A 15,170-nucleotide genomic window follows, 5' to 3' on the forward strand; every position below is an offset into this window, starting at 1 on the left:
CTTGGTTATTCAGCTCAAGTACTATATACTTCTTGGATATTATGACATGTTTAGCCGTAAACCGCTAGACAATTTTAAGTTTTTTATACCCAAGAAGGCAAGTCATCATAGACTATGCATAAAATATATCCTGAAGGGTGGCACAGATTGTCACAAAGGGATATGAAGCATGCTCGATGGCACGGCAGATAAACAAAGTTTCAGCTATCCTATTACATGAAGCTTTAAAGCGGCTCAACAGTGCCATTGTTTTTCATAGTAGCCATATAAACCGGCGACCGGATCAGGACTCTTCATCATGATGGTTTGACAGTTGCAGATCAGTTGGTGCACGCACTTCTTCATCCCTCCCCAGCCGCTGGAAATCAGTCGTTGACCAATCGATTCCGGTTAAAGCTCGGAATACTGCTTCTTCATGGATTAGATCAGAAGGGCTAATATCAGGGGCATAAGTGTGCTTACGAATCGGAGGCACAAGTTCTTCGACTTCATGGATTTCGGCCGGCTGTCTTTTCCCTTCTGCATCATAAAACGGTTGAAAATGGGACAAATCGGTGTCTTCAGCTAATTTGCTGGCCGCTGGCCGCATCTGTTTGGTCAACCGCCGAAGATCATCATTGTCAAAGTTTGAGCCGTCTTCTTTAACGCCTGGATACCCTTTAATGATATCCTCTGCTTCAAGATCTGGAATCCAGGCCTTGGCTCGAATAAGGGCAGTTAATGCTCCGGCTCTTGCAGCGGCTCTTTTCAACTCGGCAATACGCGCCGGTAACATGCCTAGCTTCTCAAGTGTTTCCTTAATCAATGTTGGTGCCGGTTTTTTATAAGCTGCTATACTAATGGCTTGCTGAGATCCAGAGTATAGCTGCTCAACCAATGTGTATGCTGCTTTGAGCTTCATCCGCATATCTGCACCAAGATGAGTGATCCGAGTTCATGCCAAAGATTTTTTCAACATCGTGGTCAGTTTTAAGATTCATTGACTGATGCAACATACATAAGCAGATACTTACCAAATATAGCAGAGGTCATAGCGTTGATTTGGCGCTTCAAACCGGCTAGTTCTTCAGCCACCGGTTTCAGGCCTTCCTCGGCATCTACGGCTCTTTTGGTCAAACCAGTTTTTTCTGTTTCCCATGCAGCACGATCTTGATTGAAGGATTCTTTCAATTTTTCCATTCCGGCCAGGGCCTGGGTCAGCTCCTCTTTGGCTTTTGCAGCTTCGGCTTGTTGCGACTTCACATTTTCTTGCAAGTCAGAGTTTTTGGCATCTTTGCTTCTTAGTTCAGCCTGCAACATTGAAGGTATCTTCAACAAAACAACATATATATGCACTAAGTATAAAGCATATAACAAGTTATCCACTTCATACTTGGGGGCTAATGCTTATTTGCTCTCAAATACTACCTTCTATGCAAGTCTCCAGAACAATGCAAGCATTATCCTTGACACTTGGGGGCTAATGTATGTTTGTTCTAAACTGGCGGTGTGGATTAAAAACCAGATTACCTTGCCAAGTTAAACCGGCCTTTGGGGGCTATGCTACAGAATGTTATCTCATTTTTCAAAACATGAGTTTTATTTATGATTGAAGACGCGCCTTGGCAAGGATTAATGATGGGATGCTTAAAGTGTTACAAAGACCCGGTTTATGATTTACAATCATAAAACGGCTCTTGGGGGCTACCTGGAATAGTATTTCAGCTATAAATCAATGTGCAAGGGAGAAGAATTTAGCTGATATCGTTCTTTCATCAAATTCACCAAACCGGCTTCATAATCCCGGTTTGAGTGCAGACGGTTCAAGAAGCCGGAATGAAGCTCATCAGCATTAAGATGAGCATAGTTTGATAAGTCGCTGCTCCATTTGCCTTTATCCCTGGCAATTTGCTCTTCTTTGGCACAATGCTGAGCCAAAATGACGGGATGACCAGGAGAACTGTGGCCGGCTCCAGTAATAATAACGTCATCGCCTTGGCCTTCAGGATTTTGGGCGGATGATGGTGGAATTTCAGTGTCTTTCATTGGATTAGCCAGGTTTGGTTCTGCCGGTTCAGCATCAGGGGCGGCAGGCTCAGCATCTGTGGGTTCGTCAGTATGTTGGCCATCAAGGGGCGGATCATCAAACGTTGTTTCGGGATGGAGGCCTTCCGGTTCACCTGTTTGCTCCGGTTCAACTCTTGGTTCTTCTTCTTCAGCAATAGGGTCTTCTGGCGGATTGGTGACCCGAGCTTTCTTGCTGGGTCTGGCTTTGGCCCTGCAAACAGAATAAAAAGGGTTAACATCCTGTTCAAAAGATGAAGGGCACATTGAAAGGAAAGGTTTTTCGTAACTCACCCAGCCACAGTTTTCAAAGGGGGGAGTTGAGTTGCCGTCAATTCACCAGAAGTGGAAGGAGGTGTCACCTGATAATTTGAATCGGACGGATTAAGAGGTTGTCTGAAATAACCTGCCTTGGGGTAAGAATGGTCAGAAGTAGGAGAGACCTCAGACCGACGCTTCCGAACCGGAGTATCAGGTAAACCGGTAGAGGTGACCTGTTGGCCACTATGCCGAGTTGTCCGACTAGCCTCATGCTGTTGAGTCTTCAAAATAAATGTTGGATCCAAGTGAGCAAGAGGATGAGAAAAGCTTACTTTCTGGATTGTTTGGCGAGGTTTTTGTGTTGGCATAGAGTCTGAACCGGAGGAAAGGGTAATTACCTCTACGTCCTCAGCCTGACTAGCTTCGGCCTCCTCCTGAGGAAGATCATTGTTAACAAGATGCATAAAAAGAGAGCCAAGTGAGTCAAGTTCTACCTCAGCTTCTGGGTCATCAGTATCATCATCAAGCTCCATATTAATCCGGTCAGCCGTTTTCCGCTTTGACGTCCGTTTTACGACTTTGGTCTTCGGGCGGGTTGGCTTGGCCACTTTGTCTCCAGTTGGCTTTGCCGCTTTTTCTATGGATTTTTGTTTCCAGAAGGGGTCATCACCCTATACATATAAAGAAGAAGGGTTACATCTTGTATAAGTCAAAGATATTAGAGATGAAGAGGAAGTGTAATGCTTACAGTAGGCGGTTTGTTCTTGGTGTAGAAGGGACTCAGGCCGGTTTGACTACACACCAGTTCCGATTCATTCAGAATCTTCTTTACACCTTCAGTAATTTCTTCCTCAGATAATTGGATGTTGCAGTGCCGTTGAGGATCGTCAACCTCACCGGTATATTCGCACATTAAACCGGGACGCTTGCTTAGCGGCAAGATACTCCAGGATATCCAACAGCGTACAAAATCCACACCTGTCAAACCATTTGCCATAAAGGCCCGGAGCTTGGCGATTTGAGGAGCATATTTTGCCCTTTCTGAGGAGCTCAGGCGTTGTGGCATTGGGTGAGTATTGGATAATCTATGATCTCGGAAGCCGGGGAGGGGATTCTCATCTTCAGGTGAAGTGTCTCCACAATAGAACCATGTTTGGTTCCATTCCTTTGGGTGGCTATGGTGTTTGGCATGAGGAAATTCCACTTCTTTCCGCTTTTGAATCGAAACACCACCAAGCTCTGTATTCGGGCCATTCACAGACTCTGTGCGCTGGTTTAAGTGAAAGAAATCCCGGAACAATTCTGCAGTTGGTTCTTCCTGTAAATAGGCTTCACAGAAGACTTGGAAATTGCATAAGTTGGAGACTAAATTGGGACCAATATCTTGTGGATGCAGTTGGAAGCTGGCGAGCACATCTCGATAAATTTTGACCCTGGAGGTTTGAAACCACGGCCTATATGGTCAACAAAGATTACCACTTCGCCTTGTCTTGGGGTTGGAGGATTCTCAGTTCCTGGGGCTCGCCATTTGATCTCAGTTTTCTTAGGCAGAGAGCCGATGCTAACCATCTCATCCAGTTGAGCCTCAGTAACCCGGGAACGAGCCCAGTTGCAGGCAGTGAATTGTTTGGCCATTGCAAAGCGAATAAACTGAAAATGAAAGGCCGGTTTATAAATTATGCATGATCATACACAAGAGACAAGGGAGTAAGAAACGTACTAATATAATAAATGGTACAACCCGGAGACTAGTATGATGAGAAAGAAGGTAATGCTGACGCAGGATTGATCAGACACTGTTAAACCAGGGCGTAATTATGAAGGTAACATGCTCTTCCGGTTTATCAGAGGGCTAATGGCATAGACTATTTATCCAATATCAAATCGCTTATATTGGTGCGAGGAGAAACAGATTTCACACTGATGTATAAAACTTTCGGATCTAGAGATAATACAGAAAAGCAAAAATAATTGGATCTTGAAGGGGTGCAGAACTGAAGCAATTTTTGACAGATAGATCAGTTCTTTGTGCATAAAGATTTGTGATGATCATGGTAGGTAAGCTACAGTAAGAGATGTATCAAGCATAAAGTGTCCATCTATTAAAGGAAGAACATGGAAGAATAGCACTGATGAACTTCGGAAGAACTACGAGGAATATTGAAACCCTAGAACAGATCTATGGTGAAAAAAGCAGAGAACTTACCGGAGCTAGTGAGGAAGCGGAAGGGCACCGTAGTTCTCTGGTGCGTTCAGGGCGATACAGCGGCCGAGGTCGGAGCAGAAACGACGGTCGACGTTGACGGCGGAGTTCCAGAGGCTGAGCGGCGCGAGGAAGACGATGCGAAGAGGCACGGGGGGAAACGGTGAAAATGACCCCTCGGTCCTATTTATAAGGCGAAGTGAAAAATGGCAAGTGCGGGAGTTGATGAGTCCAAAAGATGGATAAGTTAATAAAGGTGTCGCCTCGACAACTGGATATATTTTAAATGAAGGAAATCTCCGATATCAACCGATGGATGACGTCAGGACGGTTTATCGTAATTTTGAAGTATGACGTCACGGCGGTTTACAAGATAAAAAATGAAGACAAGAGAGAAGATTTTTTCTAAAGTGTGGAAGATTGATATGAACAAGTTCAAACCAATCTGGGGCCTAATGTTGGGGATATTACTACCGAAGGTAAACCGGCCTTGGGTAGCCGGGTTGACTCTTCGAAGATTAGAAGCCCATGAAGATGTAAAGATGCTGGCGCTTTACGGAGGGCCCAAAGGCGAGTTACAATATGTAAATGTAAACCGGCCCAGTCATGTAACTTGTATAGTAAGATAGAAAGAGAGAGGCCGAACCGGATACGTTTATAAACCGGCTTCAGGACTTTGTAGCCCGGCGGGCGTCAACCTATGTATATAAAGGGACGACCCGGCCACGGTTTAGAGACAAACAATAACAACTCGAAAGCTAGACAAAGCGGATTCGCTCCCTGGCCTTCGAAACCCTAGCAATACCAATCACAACTAGATGTAGGCTTTTACCTTCATCGAAGGGGCCGAACTAGTATAAACTCCCGTATCCCCTTGTCCGGTTTAACCCCTTTAAGCTAACCCGTTGCGATGGCTCCACAACTAAGTCCTTTCACGAGGACATCTGCCGTGACAAACCCACGACAGGCGGAGCTCCGGAAAAGGCCCCGAGATGGGATCTCTTGAGTACAGAAGGTTGCGGCGGTGGAGTTAGGTTTTCGTGGTGCTCCTGGATGTTTGGGGGGTACATGGATATATATATAGGAGGAAGAAGTACGTCGGCGGACTAACAGAGGGCCCACGAGGGTGGAGGGCGCGCCCCCTGCCTCGTGCCTGCCTCCCTTGTTTCTTGACGACCACTCCAAGTCTCCTAGATCACGTTTGATGAGAAAATCACGTTCCCGAAGGTTTCATTCTGTTTGATATTCCTTTTCTTTAAAACCCTAAAATAGGCAAAAAAACAGCAATTTGGGCTGGGCCTCCGGTTAATAAGTTAGTCCCAAAAATGATATAAAAGTGTAAAATAGAGCCCATTAACATCCAAAATAGATAATATAATAGCATGGAGCAATCAAAAATTATAGATACGTTGGTGACGTATCAGGTCCTCGAGGGCAAAACACTTTAAAAATACATTATGTCTTCTGACAACTTTTTCTGAGAGGTATTGTGTTCCGGCCTTATTATTATTTCGAACCATTTTCCAACCTCTCGCTTCGCATTTCGCGATGCGGTATTCATTGACACATCTTGTCAAAGCAGAGATCATGTCCCCTTATTGCGGGGTTCTCATCAATATGGATTTGGGTAATCCAACCGTGCCACTCGCACGACTCCTGGGGAGTAGGCGAGTTTTAAGGCTCGTGGGGGGATGCTTGATATTCACTACCTTTAAAAGGAGACAAGGATTCACCTTTTTACGCCAGGCCTTCTTCCTCCTCAACCCATCTACTCTCGAGCTCCAACGCCCAAGCTTGAACCCTTTCCATCCCCAACAAAAGCTCTAACCATGTCCAGATCTGGAGCACGGGGTAAGTGGATGGCCTCCTCCGTCACGAAGGAGCACATCAAGGAACTCCGGGAGGCGGGGTATTTAGCCAAGGAAATTGCCCATCGGCTCCCTGCCAAAGAGCAGATCATTCCCACATTAGAGCCCAATGAGAGGGTAGTATTCATTCCCCACTTCCTTCGCGGGCTAGGGTTTCCTCTCCACCCTTTCGTCCGTGGACTCATGTACTACAGGCTAGATTTCCATGATCTAGCCCCAAATTCATTCCTCAACATCTCGACATTAATCGTCGTGTGTGAGGCATTCCTCCGCAACCCCCCCCCCCCCACTTCGGCCTATGGATCAAGGTATTCAATGTGAAGCCGAAGGTGGTCGAGGGTCAACACGCAGAGTGCGGCGGCTCCATGGTGAGCAAGCTCCCTAACGTTACCTCGCCCAAGGGGACCTTCATAGAGACCGTAAAGGGGTGGCAACAGGAGTGGTTCTATGTTACGGAACCTCGCGATGCCTCATGGGCTACCACTCTGAGTTCAAAACCGGTCCTCCAATGCGGCTCACATCATGGCTCAAGAAGAGCCTACATTGGGCGTCATCTGACGAGGTGATAACGCTGCAAAGCACGTCAAGAGCATGGTGGACAAGAACACCAGCCTCACCAGCATGATCCAGGTGATGTTATTTCGCCGGATTCTCCCCTGCCAACGCCGGACTTCCCATATGTGGGAGTTCGATCTGGCAAGTCCTCGAACCTTGCAGCGGTTCTTCGGCACGAAGCACGAAGATATATGGAAACTGCTATTCAAGGCCCAAAGGCCGTGGCTGCCAACGACCGAAGACCTCGGCCATGACTGCGCTCACCCAGCCACACCAGTAAGTTTTTCGGATTTCTAATCATATCCTTGATTTGTAGATCCAAGGAGTAAGTTCAACCCCTCCCCTTGTCTCCTAGGGCTGGACGAAGAAGGCAGAGCGGATCAAGTGTCCGGCTCCCCTGCCCGAAGACCCGGCTATTCCTCTTCTAACGAAGATGCTGGTTCCAGCGCCGTACCAGGTGCCAGAAAAGAAGGCCAAGAAGAAGGACAAGGAGGCCCGGAGTGGCCTTCGCCGAAAAGGTGCTTCGGACATATCATCCGAAGACACCGAAGCTCTCTCCTCCCATGATGAAGATGAGGAGGAAGAGGAGGAGCACAATTCTCCCCCAAGGGTGGAAAGAGGAGAAGGGGAGCTTCCGTAGATCTAGAGGCAGAAGCGTCCAAGAAGGGAAAACTCTCCCTTTCAGACGATTCAGAATCGGACGCTAAAGCCATCCCCGAATGGAACCCCAGGTCGAAGCCTTCAGCCGAATCATAAGTATTTAAGGATAATGTATGTATCCAACTTTATGCCTTGTAATTCTAACGCACAAAATCATGTATTGTAGTCCGACCCGTGATCTCCCCCGGCAATCATCGTCCTCTGGGAATTCGCTGGGTTCGGACACTCCACCGGCCTCTCCACCCACTGCTACGGACAACCCCGAAGTGTTGTCTTGAAGGGCCTCTCCAGGACACAAAGAGGTGCGGGAAGCCATCAAGGTGGTGTCAGAGGGCAATACCTCTATAGCCGAGAACATGGGGGAGCGGACCCCCATGGAGACTGGTGACGGGGGCCATGCCCAATTCGGCCCCCAATCAAATATCATTCCAGAGGCCACTATGGCTCCGGGATCAGGCGAGGAGCCTCCTTCGAAATAAGGGGGTGCGTCGACTCCTCCGGCGACCTCTGTCAATCCGGAGGCGCCGGGCACTGTGATGGAAGCGCTTCAGAGCGCCTCCGTCATTGAAGAACATCGTACCCTTATAGGTGCGGTGGTTGAAAAGGTTCGGTCCACTAAGAGCGGATTGAACGAGACCTATACTAGCCTTCTGACAGGCTTTGAGGTACGTGGTTTGAATAAACAGAATGCCTGTGTATAGTTAATAGCCCCTGAGACTCCGTTCGGCGTTCGCGAAGAAAAAGCCGAACAGATGATCAATATTTCGCAGGAGATTAAGATACATGTGTATTTGAACAAACATGCGTTGAAGTTGGCGGCAGCCGCCCATGCCATTGAAGTTTCCGAACTAAAGGGGCGGCTGGAGCGGGCCAATGAAGAGCTCATCCACACCAACAAACTGTTGGCGGAGAAGCAAGGTACGTGAGTCACATCTGACATGATATGGCTTGTTGTTTCTGCTATCTTGCTGAGTTTGGAATTATGTGAAGGAAATATGCCCTAGAGGCAATAATAAAGTTATTATTTATTTCCTTATATCATGATAAATGTTTATTATTCATGCTAGAATTGTATTAACCGGAAACATAATACATGTGTGAATACATAGACAAACAGTATGTCACTAGTATACCTCTACTTGACTAGCTCATTGATCAGAGATGGTTAAGTTTCCTAACCATAGACAAAGAGTTCTCATTTGATTAATGAGATCACATCATTAGGAGAATGATGTGATTGACTTGACCCATTTCGTTAGCTTAGCACACGATCGTTTAGTATGTTGCTATTGCTTTCTTCATGACTTATACATGTTCCTATGACTATGAGATTATGCAACCCCCGTTTACCGGAGGAACACTTTGTGTGCCACCAAACGTCACAACGTAACTGGGTGATTATAAAGGTGCTCTACAGGTGTCTCCGAAGGTACTTGTTGGGTTGGCGTATTTCGATATTAGGATTTGTCACTCCGATTGTCGGAGAGGTATCTCTGGGCCCACTCGGTAATGCACATCACTATAAGCCTTGCAAGCATTGCAACTAATGAGTTAGTTGCGGGATGATGTATTACGGAACGAGTAAAGAGACTTGTCGGTAATGAGATTGAACTAGGTATTGAGATACCGACGATCGAATCTCGGGCAAGTAACATACCGATGACAAAGGGAACAACGTATGTTGTTATGCGGTTTGACCGATAAAAATCTTCCTAGAATATGTAGTAGCCAATATGAGCATCCAAGATCCGCTATTGGTTATTGACCGGAGACGTGTCTCGATCATGTCTACATAGTTCTCAAACCCGTAGGGTCCACACGCTTAAAGTTCGATGACGGTTATATTATGAGTTTATGTGTTTTGATGTACCGAAGGAGTTCGGAGTCTCGGATGAGATCGGGGACATGACGAGGAGTCTCGAAATGGTCGAGACGTAAAGATCGATATATTGGACGACTATATTCGGACATCGGAAAGGTTCCGAGTGATTCGGGTATTTTTGGGAGTACCGGGGAGTTACGGGAATTCGTATTGGGCCTTAATGGGCCATACGGGAAAGGAGAGAAAGGCCTCAAAGGGTGGCCGCACCCCTCCCCATGGGCTAGTCCGAATTGGACTAGGGAGGGGGTGGCGCTCCCTTCCTTCCTTCTCCTTTTCCCTTCCCTTTCCTTCTCTCCTACTCCTACTACTTGGAAGGGATCCTAGTTCTACTAGGAAAGGGGGAATCCTACTCCCGGTGGGAGTAGGACTCCCCTAGAGCGCGCCATAGAGAGGGCCGGCCCCTCCCCTCCTCCACTCCTTTATATACATGGCCAGGGGCACCCCATAGACACAACAATTGATCCCTTGGATCTCTTAGCCCTGTGCGGTGCCCCCCTCCACCATAATCCACCTCGGTCATATCGTAGCGGTGCTTAGGCGAAGCCCTACATCGGTAGAACATCATCATCGTCACCACACCATCGTGGTGACGAAACTCTCCCTCAACACTCGGCTGGATCGGAGTTCGAGGGACGTCATCGAGTTGAACGTGAGGTGTCGTGTGTTCGGTACTTGATCGGTCGGATCGTGAAGACGTACGACTACATCAACCGCGTTGTGCTAACACTTCCGCTTTCGGTCTACGACGGTACGTGGACAACACTCTCCCCTCTCATTGCTATGCATCACCATGATCTTGCATGTGCGTAGGAATTTTTTTGAAATTACTACGTTCCCCAACAGTGGCATCCGAGCCAAGTTTTATGCATTGATGTAATATGCACGAGTAGAACACAAATGAGTTGTGGGCGATATAAGTCATACTGCTTACCAGCATGTCACACTTTGGTTCAGTGGTATTGTTGGATGAAGCGGCCCGGACCGACATTACGCGTACGCTTACGCGAGACAGGTTTTACCGCCGTGCTATGCACACAGGTGACTAGCGGGTCTCAGTTTCTCCAACTTTAGTTGAACCGAGTATGGCTACGCCCGGTCCTTGAGAAGGTTAAAACAACACTAACTTGACAAACTATCATTGTGGTTTTGATGTGTAGGTAAGAATGGTTCTTGCTCAGCCCGTAGCAGCCACGTAAAACTTGCAACAACAAAGTAGAGGACGTCTAACTTGTTTTTGCAGGGCATGTTGTGATGTGATATGGTCAAGACGTGATGAGATATAAGTTGTTGTATAAGATGATCATGTTTTGCTGAAGTTATCAGCAATTGGCAGAAGCCTTATGGTTGTCTGTTTATTGCATAAGATGCAAGTGCCAAATAATTGTTTTACTTTATCACTATGCGATAGCAATAGTTGCAAGAGCAATAGTTGGCGAGACGACCATGTGACGACACATTAATATAGATCAAGATGATGGAGATCATGGTGTCATGCCGGTGACGATGGAGATCATGACAGTACTTTGGAGATGGAGATCAAAGGCGCAAGATGATCATGGCCATATCATCTCACATATTATGATTGCATATGATGTTTATCTTTTATGCATCTTATTTTGCTTAGTTCGACGGTAGCTTTATAAGATGATCCCTTACTAAAAATTTCAAGGTATAAGTGTTCTCCCTGAGTATGCACCGTTGCCAAAGTTCATCGTGCCCAGGCACCATGTGATGATCGGGTGTGATAAGCTCTACGTCCATCTACAACGGGTGCAAGCCAGTTTTGCACACGCAGAATACTCAGGTTAAACTTGACGAGCCTAGCATATGCAGATATGGCCTCGGAACACTGGAGACCGAAAGATCGAGTGTGAATCATATAGTAGATATGATCAACATAATGATGTTCACCATTGAAAACTACTCCATTTCACGTGATGACCGGTTATGGTTTAGTTGATATGGATCACGTGATCACTTAGATGATTAGAGGGATGTCTATCTAAGTGGGAGTTATTAAGTAATATGATTAATTGAACTTTAATTTATCATGAACTTAGTCCTGATAGTATTTGCATATCTATGTTGTAGATCAATAGCTCGCGTTATTGCTTCCCTATGTTTTATATGTGTTCCTAGAGAAAACTAAGTTGAAATATGATAGTAGCAATGATGCGGACTGGGTCTGTGATCTGAGGTTTATCCTCATTGCTGCATAGAAGAATTATGTCCTTGATGCACCGCTAGGTGACTGACCTATTGCAGGAGCAGATGCAGGTGTTATGAACATTTGGCTAGCTCAATATGATGACTACTTGATAGTTCAGTGCACCATGCTTAACAGCTTAGAATCGGTATTTCAAAGATGTTTTGAATGTCATGGACCATATGAGATGTTCCAGAAGTTGAAGTTAATATTTCAAGCAAATACCCGAGTTGAGAGATATGAAGTCTCCAAAAAGTTCTATAGCTAAAAGATGGAGGAGAATAGCTCAAGCAGTGAGCATGTGCTCATATTGTCTGGGTACTACAATCGCTTGAATCAAGTGGGAGTTAATCTTCCAGATAAAATAGTGATTGACAGAATTCTCTAGTCACCATCACCAAGTTAGTAGAACTCCGTGATGAACTATAATATGCAAGGGATAACGGAAACGATTCCCAAGCTCTTCGTGATGCTGAAATCGACGAAGGTAGAAATCAAGAAAAGCATCAAGGGTTGATGGTATACAAAACCACTAGTTTCAAGTAAAGGGACAAAAGGGAAGAAAGGGGAACTTCAAGAAGAACGGCAAGCAAGTTGCTGCTCAAGTGAAAAAACCCAAGTCTGGACCTAAGCCTGAAACTGAGTGCTTCTACTACAAAGGGACTGGTCACTGGAAGCGGAACTACCCCAAGTAATTGGCGGATAAGAAGGATGGCAAAGTGAACATAGGTATATTTGATATACATGTTATTGATGTGTACTTTACTAGTGTTTATAGCAACCCCTCAGTATTTGATACTAGTTCAGTTGCTAAGAATAGTAACTCGAAACAGGAGTTGCAGAATGAACAAAGACTAGTTAAGGGTGAAGTGACGATGTGTATTGGAAATGGTTCCAAGATTGATATGATCATCATCTCACACTCCCTATACTTTCGGGATTAGTGTTAAACCTAAAATAAATGTTATTTAGTGTTTGCGTTGAGCATGAATATGATTGGATCATGTTTATTGCAATACGGTTATTCATGTAAGTTAGAGAATAATTGTTGTTTTGTTTAGAAGAACAAAACCTTCTATGGTCATACACCCAATGAAAATGGTTTGCTGGATCTCGATCGTGGTGATACACATTTTCATAATATTGAAGCCAAAAGATGCAAAGTTAATAATGATAGTGCAACTTATTTGTGGCACTGCCGTTTAGGTTATATTGGTGTAAAGCGCATGAAGAAAACCCATGCTGATGGGCTTTTGGAAACACTTGATTATGAATCAGTCGATGCTTGCGAACCATGCCTCATGGGTAAGATGACTAAGACTCTGTTCTCCGGAACAATGGAGCGAGCAATAGATTTGTTGGAAATCATACATACTGATGTATGTGGTCTGATGAATATTGAGGCTCGCGGCAGGTATCATTATTTTCTGATCTTCACAGATGATTTGAGCAGATATTAGAATATCTACTTGATGAAACACAAGTCTGGAACATTTGAAAAGTTCAAATAATTTCAGAGTGAAGTGGAGAATCATCGTAACAAAAATAAATGTTTCTACGATATGATCGTAGAAGTAAAATATTTGAGTTACGAGTTTGGACTTCAGTTAAAACAATGTGAAATAGTTTCACTACTCACGCCACCTGGAACACCACAGTGTAATGGTGTGTCCGAACGTCGTAACCGTACTTTATTAGATATGGTGCGATCTATGATGTCTCTTACCAATTTACCACTATCGTTTTGGGGTTATGCATTAGAGACAGCTACATTCACGTTAAATAGGGCACCATCTAAATCCGTTGAGACGACACCGTATGAACTATGGTTTGGCAAGAAACCTAAGCTGTCGTTTCTTAAAGTTTGAGGTTGCCATGCTTATGTGAAAAAGTTTCAACCTGAGAAGCTCAAACCCAAATCGGAGAAGTGCGTCTTCATAGGATACCCAAAAAGAAAATGTTGGGTACACCTTCTATCACAGATCCGAAGGCAAGATATTCATTGCTGAGAATGGATCCTTTCTAGAGAAGGAGTTTCTCTCGAAAGAAGTGAGTGGGAGGAAAGTAGAACTTGATGAGGTAACTGTACCTGCTCCCTTATTGGAAAGTAGTTCATCATAGAAATCTGTTCCTGTAACTACTACACCAATCAGTGAGGAAGCTAATGATGATGATCATGTAACTTCATATCAAGTTACTACCGAACCTCGTAGGTAAACCAGAGTGAGATCCGCACCAGAGTGGTATGGTAATCCTGTTCTGGAGGTGATGTTACTTGACCATGACGAACCTACAAACTATGAGGAAGCGATGATGAGCCCAGATTCCGCAAAATGGCTTGAGGCCATGAAATCTGAGATGGGATCCATGTATGAGAACAAAGGGTGAACTTTGGTTGACTTGCTCAGTGATCAGCAAGCCATAAAAAATAAATGGATCTTCAAGAGGAAGACGGACACTGATAGTAGTGTTACTATCTACAAAGCTAGACTTGTCGGAAAAACGTTTTTGACAAAGTTCAAGGTGTTGACTACGATGAGATTTTCTCACTCGTAGCGATGCTTAAGTCTGTCCGAATCATGTTAGCAAATTGCCACATTTTATGAAATCTGGCAAATGGATGTCGAAACTACATTCCTTAATGGATTTCTTAAAGAAGAGTTGTATATGATGCAACCAAAAGGTTTTGTCAATCCTAAAAGTGCTAACAAAATATGCAAGCTCCAGCGATCCATCTATGGACTGGTGCAAGCATCTCGGAGTTGGAATATACGCTTTGATAAGTTGATCAAAGCATATAGTTTTATACAGACTTCTGGTGAAGCCTGTATTTACAAGAAAGTGAGTGGGAGCACTACAGCATTTTTGGTAAGTATATGTGAGTGACATATTGTTGATCGGAGATAATGTAGAATTATTCTGTAAAGCATAAAGGAGTGTTTGAAAGGAGTTTTTTCAAAGAAAGACCTCGGTGAAGCTGCTTACATATTGAGCATCAAGATCTATAGAGATAGATCAAGACGCTTGATAAGTTTTTCAATGAGTACATACCTTGACAAGATTTTGAAGTAGTTCAAAATGGAACAGTCAAAGAAAGAGTTCTTGCCTGTGTTACAAGGTGTGAGACTGAGTAAGACTCAAAGCCCGACCACGGCAGAAGATAGAAAGAGAATGAAAGTCATTCCCTATGCCTTGGCCATAGGTTCTATAAAATATGACATGCTGTGTACCAGATCTATTGTATACTCCACACTGTTTTGGCAAGGGAGTACAATAGTGATCTAGGAGTAGCTCACTGGACAACGGTCAAAATTATCCTTAGTGGAATAAGGATATGTTTCTCGATTATGGAGGTGACAAAAAGGTTCGTCGTAAAGGGTTACGTCGATGCAACTTTTGACACTGATCTAGATGACTCTAAATCTCAATCTGGATACATATTGAAAGTGGGAACAATTAGCTAGAGTAGCTCCATGCAAAGCATTGTTGACA

General features: G+C 44.7%; 1 protein-coding gene across 1 annotated transcript; it reads right to left on the reverse strand.

Annotated features, from left to right (window-relative positions):
• Window positions 1-283: 283 nt before the first annotated feature.
• On the reverse strand, window positions 284-1,179 carry LOC147966053 (uncharacterized). The gene is made up of 2 exons (XM_087528109.1): window positions 1,014-1,179; window positions 284-936 (listed from the first exon to the last, which is right to left on the reverse strand). The coding sequence occupies exons 1-2, from the start codon at window positions 1,177-1,179 to the stop codon at window positions 284-286; spliced, it is 819 nt and encodes a 272-aa protein (XP_087384235.1).
• Between the last annotated feature and the right edge of the window lie 13,991 nt (window positions 1,180-15,170).

This window comes from Triticum urartu, chromosome 6A (genome assembly GCF_056163025.1).
Source record: "Triticum urartu cultivar PI428250 chromosome 6A, HENAU_Tu73, whole genome shotgun sequence".
NCBI classification, from domain to species: domain Eukaryota; kingdom Viridiplantae; phylum Streptophyta; class Magnoliopsida; order Poales; family Poaceae; genus Triticum; species Triticum urartu.

Excerpts from the sequence above, each read along its gene's own strand:
- LOC147966053 (XM_087528109.1), bottom strand. The coding sequence starts at position 1,179 with ATGGAAAAATTGAAAGAATCCTTCAATCAAGATCGTGCTGCATGGGAA. Across the intron at positions 937-1,013 it reads TATGACCTCTGCTATATTTG|GAACTCGGATCACTCATCTT; the intron begins GTAAGTATCTGC and ends AATCTTTGGCAT.